Raw genomic sequence first — 10779 nt, forward strand, 5'->3', positions numbered from 1 at the left:
GATGGAAATGGAAGTGATGGCCCTGAAGGCAGGAGCACAACAAGTGCCCTCAGAGTGATGGAATGTGGAATAAGAAGTAGACTCACTTAAAGAGCCTTTCTTTTAAAGAAATAGCAAATACACTTTTACAGGAGAGTAAATGCAGAATATTTGGCAGTGGCTCACCATGGAGAAACAGCAAGTTCATTTGTTTGGGGACCAAGGGGAGCTGTGTAGATTCAGCACAATTTAACTGCAGGTCAAGCCTGAATTTTCCTTTTCCTGCTGCACATGCCTGTTTTCCACAACACACATAAAATGTTATTACTGCAAACTGCATGTCCCAACACAGCCCCTCCATGTACATCACACATTATAAATTTTAGGTTTTTCTGCTTTCTTTCTCTTCCAGGACAGTGGCCCTGCCCAGAGCAGGAGGTCAATTCCCCATGGATCTGAGGGCAGCCCCATGGACAACAAGCAGATGCTGAATGTGCAGCATCACCAACCAACCCGGCTCCATGTGAACAACAGCTCTGAGTCAGCGCTTCCAGGCCAGCTGAGTGGACTCCACATCACTCCTGCCCACAGGTAGGACCAGGGCAGGGCTTGCGTTCTGTGTCTGCTGCTGTTCCTGCAAACTCCAGTTCAGGGAGTGCACAGAAGCTGTGGTGCTCCTGAAGCTCCAGATATCATGGAATCTTAGACTCATTTCAGTTGGAAAGACCTTCAAGATCATCCTTGCTAACCATTGACCTAACTCTGCCAAGTCCATCAAGATGCTGGGCTGGACCCCTGCTTCACTGGTCAAGTGTAGGTGGGAGGAAAAAAAAAGAAACTAGCCAAATAAACAAAACAAAGGAAAAAAAAGGTTTGGAAACACCAATTTCTGAACAAAACAGCCACATCTACCTAGGTAGCAACTGCAACATTGAATTGAGGCTTGTGATGCTGATGCAATGCTCAGGTATGCATCTTGGTGAAGGTGCTCATTCTCCAGATCTCTGTTAAGACCCTTCTATTGCTGATGTGAGTAGGTAGATTAGTGGTCCCTGGGTACTGGGATTAATGCTAGGGAAGACAAGAGGAGGAGAGGTTTAAATTGCATATTAGCAAAAATGTCACCAAAAAGGTTGTCAAACCCTGGCGCAGGCTGCCTGGAGCGATGGTGGAGTCGCCATACTTGGAGGGACTTAACAGACATGTGGATGTTTCTCTTGGGGACATGGTTTAGTGGTGGCCTTGGCAGTGCTGGGGGAATGATGTGGCTTGATGATCTTAGAGGGCTTTTCTAACCTAAACAATTCCATGGCTGTGAGTGTCACAGACAATAATGCACTGTTTATTAAAAGTGTATATCCAAGGCAGGATGGAAGGTGCTGCCCTCCTAGGAGTGGGGATCACCTTGCCACAGACCCAGGAGCCAACACTTGCCCTGGAAACTGGAGATACCGGCTGAAAAGATGAACTCCAGTAACTGGGATGTTTATATCTGTTCAGTACAGCTATCCGGGAGGCTGAGGAATAAATAATACTCCTAGGAAAGAAAAGGCTTTTGTGTAGCCAAGAATGGTTTGGGTGAATAACTCAGACTTTGAGACAAGCCAGGTTGTGGGCTGGGATGCTTTCACATGGCTTATGAGGATCTTGATTTATGTTCCTCCAAACTGGCAAAATATCCTGCAAGAAAGTAATGTCTGTATCACATGCAAAGAGAGTTTCTTTTCAGCTTGGGAACTCTGTGTCTGCATGAATCTGTATTTCAGCACACCTTATTCCCTGTGCTGCTCCAGGAAAGTTAATGAAGTTGGAAAGAGGAGAACTGCACAAAAAATATAGAGAACAAAATCTGGTGTTATCTGCAAGTGAGCCGAAAGCCAGGACATTCACTTGGGTCTTTGAATAGAATTGGGGCAGGAGTGCGTTTTCTTTGAATTGGTGTTTGATGAGGCTGGGCTGGCCAAAACCTGCCTTTTCCCATTGAAAATGTGTGAACTGATGTAGGAGTGAGGTGTAGCAGGGTAGACAAGCACTTGGAGCGCACATGCAGGGTTTGGACTGGCTGGGAGTCATGGGGATAAGTCCATGGCTCTGCCCCAGCGTGGCTCAGCCCCACCACCCAGGCTGGCCCTTACTTCCCACAGGGACCAGAGCTGCTGGGGAGTCACTCCCAGAATGTGGAGCTCTGGCCATTCTTTGAAAGTGACCTTTGTCTGGAGGTTTTTTTTCTCTTTCTTTCTTTCTTTAAAAGCGAATGTTATTTCTTTTGTTTATTTATTTAAGCAGATGTGAATATAATACTGGTGGAGAAAATTATCCAGATGATGGCTAAAGTATGTGAAGCTGATGGATTTCAGGGCTCTTGCTATTTTTATTGGTTTTATAATGATCTTGATGACCTCTATAAAAAGGAGGAGGAGCCCCTTGCCCAGAGCTGTGCTGTGTGTTGGGGCCTCTGGAGCACAACAGCATTTGGATTCAGCTGTTCTCAGCAGGACATTTAAACATGTACCTGAAATATTTTTGATTCCAGACCATGCTTTTCCTGTTTTGATGTATTGGACTGGAATAGTGGTTTAAATTGTTATTTGTTGTCTGTGCATCCCAAATGCTTCACATACAGACCAGGAGCAGCTCCACTCTGAAGGCTGGAGGTGGGGGTTACAGGGCAGCCCCAGTGTCCCCCTCTCTGGTGGCATGGTTTTCTCAGTTAAGCTGTGGGCTGTGCTTGTGATGTACCTATGGTAACACCAGCTTCACAAGAAGCACTTGTGGGTGGTGAGAGGGTTTGCTGTCCTGCCTGGCACATGCTCTCCAGATGCCCTTACAAGGGGTGAGTGCATGCCCTGGCCCTGCATAGCTAATGAAATGCATATTTTTCCCATTTTTTCAGTAAATTCCATGGGTGGCAAAGCAATTTACAGCATTTACAAGCAGCTGCCCTCTTTCCTGAAGGCATTTGGTAACTGGGCTAGCCCTTGCTGTGTTGCTCAATTGGAGCCCAACAAGGGAACAAGTTTAACCTCCTTGATTCAGCAGCTGTTCCTGGGCCAGACATACGTCCAGGCAGGGAAACACATGGGAACAGAGGTGCTTAATTAAATCTGTGGGAATGTAGAGATTTCAGTACCTGCCTGATGAGCTTACAGTAGCTGTTTCTGTTTGACTTGAGCCTTTCTTTCTTTGCTTTAAACCAGCATTGACCCCGTGAAGTCTCTCCCACGGAACAGAAATGGGATTGACGTGGAGTCAGATGTCTACAAAATGCTTCAGGATTATGAAAAGCCCATTTCAGAGCCAAAGCAGTCGGGATCCTTCCGATACTTACAGGGAATGTTGGAGGCCGGTGAGAATGGTAAGGAGGTTGGCACCCAAGCACCCTCCTGTGAGGAAACCACTGGGATGGCAGGTTTCAAATCAGGGTTTTGTGTACTCTGGCTTGCCAAATTTTGTGGCTGACTTGAGCACCGTGTGAAAGCTGGATTTGCAACCAGTGTGGCAGCTGTTTTTCCGAGACGGTTTATGAAATGTGATGGCCTTAAGCAGTTGTTTAAGATCGCTGTTGTAGAACCTGGTCTGGTTAAGTAAATGGCATTTGCATAAGGATGTGGGATGGTCCTCAGAAATGCAGGGATAGAGATCAGGAGTTCTTGGCTCACTTCTCAGGTCTGTCACAGCTTCCTGCCCGTGTCATTAACACATTAAATAATAAGCTTCCCAATCTATACATTTCACCTTTTCTTTTTGCCTTTCAACCTTAAGTCCATTGGGATTTTTATATTCAAACTTTTAGCCTTTGCTTTACAGTAATTAGGGCAAGACTTCTCTTTCTGCTTGCTTCCAAGGGCCCCATACTCCAATCATGGGAATCCAGGAACGTATATTTTATGGGAAAATACCAACTACTGTAAATCTCATTATGAAGCTGTGAGAGGTAGGGAGCTGGGCTGTTGCACTTCAGTTTCTGTGTATCTAAAGTGCTGGAGAAGTCCGTTCTTTGACGAGAAGGATGTTGGTTCTTGCTTCACAAGAAGCACAATTGCAGGTAACTTCTGATCATCATGGAATTCTACCAGCATTGATTTTCTCAGTGGAACTGAGCCATAGTTGCAAAGCATGAGACAGGACCAACCTCAGAAGCACTGGGTTTATTATTATATTTATTATTAGTATTACAGCCCCTGGATTGGCAGAAAAACTGATGTTAAATACAGGCCCCAGTTGGACCTTCAAGTCCTTTACCAAGAGCAAGGACAAACCTGCTGCTCCCCCAGTCTCCTCATTAGGAAGAAGCAAATGGGAAGTGACTGTTAATCCCAATTAGTAACACTGCTGACTGCCTCCCTTCTCTGTGCCAGGGAAAGGGAACAAAATTCAAGCTTTGCTCCTGCTTCTCCCTGCATCCCGCAGCCCTGGGCTGGCAGCAACCCACTGCTAGGAGGAAGGGAGAAAGAAAAGACTGTGGACTGGAGGAATGGGGAACAAAGAGGTGTCAGGACAAGTCCCCACATCCTGGGACTGTCCAGCCAGTCCTGGATGTGTGCTCATTAGCATTCTCTTGGCACTAGCCCATCACCAGTGCAACACCACCTGTTCGACTGGAGCCTGAGAGGCTGCTGTCGGGTACCAGCCAGCATGAGACAGGCTGGAGCAGTCATTGTCACCTCCTGGGCTCTACCATCCTCCCTCTCCCCCTCATTGGTGTGGAAGGAATGTGTGACTGCCTGCAGGCACAGCCCCACTCATGCCTTGGTCATTCATTTATTTCACAAGGGATGAAAAATTAAGTGAAAAGCATCTCTGCTTGGCATGAAGCTCTGTGATGTTCCAGCATGTTTTCAATCCCAAGTGTTCCTGCTGGGTTTGTTTTACAGCTGCCACCACTGCTTTTTCCTTAAGCCTAAAATTACACATTTTGACTTAAGCCTGCTCTGCATCGTCCTTTTAAAGTCAAGCTCTCCTCTCCTGAAGAGCTGCGTGTCTTGGACAACAATCTGTTTTATATGGAATGTGTTTCTACTGAAAGCATTTTAGCCCTATCCCACACCCTTAGGGAGCAATGCTTTGTGCTGAGGTGGAGGCTGGAGGGATGGCAGTGCCCACCTTCATAGGCACCCATGACCCAGGAATGACACCCTCCAGCCATAACGGGGATGGCATGGTTGAGGTTGTGGAGTTAAAGCATTTTCCTGCCCTGCTGAAGACTGTAAATCACCGTTAGACTGAGCTGGTAAATAGAAGAAAATGATCCACAGTTCAGGAAGATGGGAAGCAGCCTTCTCTGCAGGGTTCATTTTGCTGTAAAATCCCTTTTTTTTTCCCTTCCTTCCTTTTTTAAGCAGCTTATCAAGCACTCTGCATGAGAGGCAGTGACAGCTTAACTGTTAAATGTTGGCAAAGGAGCATGTCTAGTCCAAGCATGCTGTGTCTCATGCTGGGGGAAGCCAACAGCTTGAGCAGTTGCTTCAGTTTATTCCCAGCAAGGCAGCAGAAGGATTCAGCAAGGGGCTTGGCTGGAGCCAGCTGAGCACTGGGGGAAACTCCTGGGGTGGAGTAGCCCTGCTCTGCTCTTGGGCAGGCACTCTTGCACGTATCAAAGCTCTTGGCATTGCTAAACACTCTATTGTGTTTTGGGGAAGTGGGGTCTGGTGGGAAGTTGGTCCTTTAGGTTTTACCCACTTCGCTGGAACCGCTGGAAGCATTGGTCTCTTTGTCAGAGCCATGGCTGGAGAGGGGGGCTGTGGTGTGAAGGTGCCTGTGCACCCCAGGGGATGAGTCAGGTGTGCACCCTCCTTCCTGTCTGGGCCCAGGACAATAAGCACTCCTGAGACACACTGGATGGAGGAGCAGGGGTCTCTCCATGGAACAAAGCTTTTCTGAGCAATGCCCTTCAAACTGTATCTGTTGTGTGACCCTGCCTGGGGTCAGTGAGCAACCAGCAGTGACAATGCATTGGCTCCAGATATTAAAAGTTCCCTTCAGGAAAGGCAGAGATGTTCCTGGAGCCACGGAAGGCACTTGCACTGGATTTTGCTCTGGAGTTGCCAAAACTGGCACAGAGTATGTGCAGATAGCTCAGTCAGAAAGTGCTTGTGCCCTACTGAGACCTTCTGGGAGTCAGGGCTTGAAGCATGTGTTTACAATGGACCCTGGACTGAAACATCTTGGAAGCTCAGGGAGCGTGGCAAATTAGAACTCTGGAGAATGACTTGTTCATCCAAGAGCTCCTCTGCTGCTTTTCCAAACTGTGAGCCAAATGGTCCTTCTTCATGAGCTTTTCCTTTCTATGAACTTAGGCCATCAGAGAGGAACCATAGATCGATATATGCCAAACAGACCAGTCAGTTGTCAGCCGTGGAAAACCATGCAGTCACTACTGGAAGCTTTTAAGTATCCCAGGGGTTGGTAACAAGCATGTTGGTGTTGTCCAGAATTGGAGGGCAGATGGTAGATCGTCTGTAGGGAGTGCAGTGCAGGCAGCAACACTGAAAACTCTGCTATGATACTGTTCACATGCACAAAATCTTCATTGCTTCCTTTCCCATTGTTGGATGTTTATGAAAGGAGGCCTGGTGCCTCAGAAGACCTTATCTTCTATCACAATATTTTGGTTTAGATTATTTGAGCTTAAATGCGTGCTCTAGGAAGAAAAGTGCATGTGATTCTATTATTGTTTGGTTCAGTTTGCCTCATTCTCTGAAAGGCTTTCATCTCCATCTCCTTGAGAGATGGTGGATCTACCAAGTGTACCTGAAATGTTGGTGTGATGGAACCTTTTTTTTTTTTTTTTGAGCTTCTCTGAGCTCTTCACTATTTATTATTCTTAACTTAGTAAGTAGTGTTACAGCCAAATTAACCTCACATCTCTAGATCACAGCTGCTTTGTATTTTGACAAGGTCCATGTCTATTGAGCTAGTGCTATCCTGGAACTTCCAAGGAAGTTGCAGATCCTGTTATGACACACAGAGACTCATTGGACTCCTTAAGGGAAAAGAAAAAGAAAAGGAAGAAAAAGAGAAAAAAACAGCCCTGAGAGGCAGAGTTTTCAATCTGTGTCTTTATAATTCTTGGCAGGTGAAAAACTCGACAAACTGAGCAACCCCCGAAACATCAAGCCCCCGGTGCCAAAGCTTGGTGGTCCCATGTCCGGGCTGCAGATGCTTCCCGAGTGCACCCGCTGTGGGAATGGGATTGTGTAAGTGTCTTGCCTCACCAAAGCCCCCTGTGCAGTGGGGATGGTGACACTGGAACACAGCTGGGTTGGGTCCTGCCAGGCACATGGGTTATAATTTATAGGAGAATACCTTGAATCCCTTTCTGGTTTTTTCTAACCATATCTAAACCTGAGCAATACAGTTTGGATTGCCCCTTTTAAGGGAGTCTCGCAAGGGATAGTTTATGGGATGGTTTGTGCCCTGCTTATCACAGTAGCTGCCCAGGGACTATGAATAGCACCACAGCACTGGCCCTCCTTCACTGCCTTACAAGGGCTGGGGGGAGAAACACCATGAGTGTTGAGAAGAAGAGAGCCGTGAGTTGTTTTTTTTGTTTGTTGAAGAGTTACTGTCTGACAGATGGATGTTTATTTCAGAAAGTATAGGTGTTTTTCTGTTTGGTTCTGTTGTAATTTATGACCTATTGTAACTTAGGTTTTGCTGTAATTTACATCCTGCTCAAGCCAGGTATGCTGGCTGAGTGTGAGCTGTGCAAATGACTGTAACCGTGTTCTTGGTGCTGTGAGTTGAGGGTCTCTGCTCCATAAGTCATAGTGCCTGTGAGTGTACAGCCCCAGTCCTTGCAGGATGCTTGCTCCTGATTTTCAGATCCAGGCTGACTGTAGATACTTAAGGCTCTGCTTTGCATCGAGCTGTGGAGCAGTGCTGCCGGGTGTGGAGCACCCCTTCCCGCAGAAGCATAGTGAAGCCATACCTGGAATGAGGTGGCAGCTTTGGGTGGGCTGAGATGTTGGGATGAGAACCCCTGATAACACCCTTACATGTCCCTGCATGCTGCTTTCCTCCACCTACTCTGTTTTACTTGAGGCAGCAGGAAAAGCTGTTCATGCACATTGTTTCTCCACCTCACCTAAGCTTTCCCCATCTGTCCCAGGGGCACCATCGTCAAGGCTCGGGACAAACTCTACCACCCCGAGTGCTTCATGTGCGACGACTGTGGCCTCAACCTGAAGCAGAGAGGGTATTTCTTCATTGAGGAGCAGCTGTACTGTGAGACGCACGCCAAGGAGAGGGTTAAACCCCCCGAGGGATATGACGTGGTGGCTGTTTATCCAAACGCTAAAGTTGAACTCGTCTAAGCCTGGGCTGTGCTCTGGAGAGGTCGGGTGTGCCCACCCACGTTCTCCTGCCAGCTGTGAGCAGTGGGGCTGTAATCAACCCCGATTACCAAAGCCCAAGTTAAAATGCTTTTTCCTAGATAAAACCATTTACACTTGGGATCTCTGGAGAATGGTGTTGAAAGCATTCAAACAGGTTTTCCCTTCTTTTTGGCACTCTGCTTTTTGCTGTGTTGGGTTATTAGTCTGTGCTATAGTCTTATCCAAGATCTGTGTAAATATTGATTAATTCTCTACTCTGTTTCATATAAAAACCTGTATTCCTTTTTTTTTTTTTTTTTTTTTGTGCCCTCCTTCTACTGAAGATGTTTTAGAAGATGTTTTAAAAGCTCAAAGAAAATAAGGCACTTTAGCAAAAGAAGCTGTCTCTTATGTCCTGACCCTAATCTTCTGTCCTGTGGCTGCCCCAGTGATTAAAAACCAATCCCTGAGAGTCAGGACGATACCAGTGGGTGCCTCAGTCAGCTGCATCCCAGCAGATGTGTCAAGGAAGGGGTGGTCTCTTAAAGCAGTAATTATAGTGAAACTCCCTGGACCAGGGCAGTGCAGTTTGAAGCTGACACGGACTGACTTGAGTTCCCCAAGAGATCTCCACACTGAGTGTGTGATGAGGTTTTTTTCTTCCTTCTTCTACTCCTAATTCTATTGTTCTGTCATCTAATCACTCAAGCACACCTTGAAAGGACACTGCAGTAGTCTGGAGCACCCTTTGATTATCCCTACTTCTGCCCACAGATGCCTTTGCTTTGGCCATTGTGACTGTTCCCCAGTTTTTGCTATAGTTTTGCAGTCCTTTATTTCTGGATCCTCAGATCACTGCTATCTGGGTCTGCCTTCCAGCAGGGAGGGGGTGATAAAATCCCTCCAGGCACTTAGGGAATAACTGGAGCTTGGGTGAGCCCCAAGTCCCAGGGCGGCAGGATTAGTTTTATACCCATCTCCCAAGGCTGTGCCTTCAGCCACGTCCATCATCCACTTTATTTGACAGGGAAGAGATTTTGTGGATCTTGAAATGTTGCTTTGTTAGAGAAATGTGGGTTTTTTCATGTTAATACTTGGAGGAAGGAGAGAGAGAGTTGAGTTGCTCAGCTGCTGAGTACTGCTGTGCAAGGTGATGGGAGCTGTGTCTTTGCTACCATGAGGTTACTTCTGCTTTGCAACAGCCTCACTTTGAGAGCCTCACCCCTTTCCCTCCTGGTTCTCCATAAGAGGGAAAACCGTGGATTGGAGGAGGATTGGGAGCATGATCCTAGTTGGGGCTGAGCAGGTAATTTCTTCCTACAGGTTCTGCACCCCAGAAGGAATTTTAGGGTGTTACTGGTCTCCATCTAGATCTCTTCATGCAGTGCTTTACAGAGATGCAGCAGCTCCTGCCCTGTGTCCTGCAGCCTCCCAGCAGCCCTGGGCTCCCTCCAGCTGGGTACCACAGGGATGCTGGCTGTGTGCATTCCTGCTAGCAGCCGGACATCCACCTCCCCCTCCTTCTGCCATCAGGAATTTTTAATTATTAAATTACAAGAAACATGGAAATTTTTATCACAGAGCTGAACCATGTTTTTCTTGTATTTGCATGACCTTGCTTGGTCAGTTGGACTCTCTGAAGGGGAATGTTTGGGACAAGTGTAAATGAGGAGACTAATGGTAATCAGGTGGGAAGCATTACTGCCCTGGTTTGCAGGGCTCTACTTGGAGCTCCTTAGGTTGCCATTGTTGGAAACGTTTATTCTGAATTCCTCTGTTATCCTTACACATAGCCGGTTCGAGCTCTGGTGCCTGTAGCTTGAGAGTTTGGGCTTCACCCAAATCCAGGATTGAATACAGCTCAGCTGCATGATGGAAAACTCAACATGAATGGCACAAGGTGCCTTTCCCCCTTTTCCAGGCAGACATTTGGACCTGGCAGTGGTGCTGTTTGTCACTCCCTGAGGCTTTTGTCCCCATTTGACTCCACCTGCATGGTGGCCATATCCTTCAGGATGCCAGGAGTCAGCAGCCCTGATACAGGGAATGCCAAGAAGTTCTTAAGTTGGTTCATTGCCCTCATTTTAAACACCCAGCTGAGCCAGGGCACCCTTGGTGGTCTTGCTTGGCTGGCACACCAGTACAGCACTGGGAGTGCTGGGCATGGAGCCATTCTTTTAATTTGATCCCAGGTTCCCTCAAATGAGTATTTCCACATGGCCTCTCATGATACCCTTTCTTAGGAGTAATCAATTCACTTGATCCCCCTGCAGAGCTTGGAGCTGCCTCACACAGGCCCATCCCAGGGCACATGGTTTCCTGGCTTCAGGCCACCCCATTACTGTTGTGAGGCTTGCAGGAACAGCCACAGGCAAGTGTCACCTTCTGTGTCACCAGATAATGCTGTTAAACTCTGTAAAATATGGGGAGGGTGCTGTTTGTATGAAACAAAAAAATAAAATTGTATTATGGGTTTTGTCTGACA

At 47.1% G+C, this 10779-nt stretch overlaps 1 protein-coding gene across 1 annotated transcript in view; it reads left to right on the top strand.

Annotated features, from left to right (window-relative positions):
* The window catches only part of PDLIM4 (PDZ and LIM domain 4), a 45005-nt gene extending 34226 nt beyond the window's left edge, over positions 1-10779 (top strand). The window contains exons 4-7 of the mRNA XM_042014679.1: positions 392-570; positions 3177-3334; positions 7055-7175; positions 8090-10779. Of these exons, the coding sequence (XP_041870613.1) occupies positions 392-570; positions 3177-3334; positions 7055-7175; positions 8090-8294 (663 nt within the window). The 3' untranslated portion in view covers positions 8295-10779. The remainder of the gene's footprint in view (positions 1-391; positions 571-3176; positions 3335-7054; positions 7176-8089) is intronic.

This window comes from Corvus kubaryi, unplaced genomic scaffold (assembly GCF_017639235.1).
Source record: "Corvus kubaryi isolate FWS band 111438036 unplaced genomic scaffold, C.kubaryi_AGA036_p1.0 split2-37374, whole genome shotgun sequence".
Classification (NCBI taxonomy): Eukaryota; Metazoa; Chordata; class Aves; order Passeriformes; family Corvidae; genus Corvus; species Corvus kubaryi.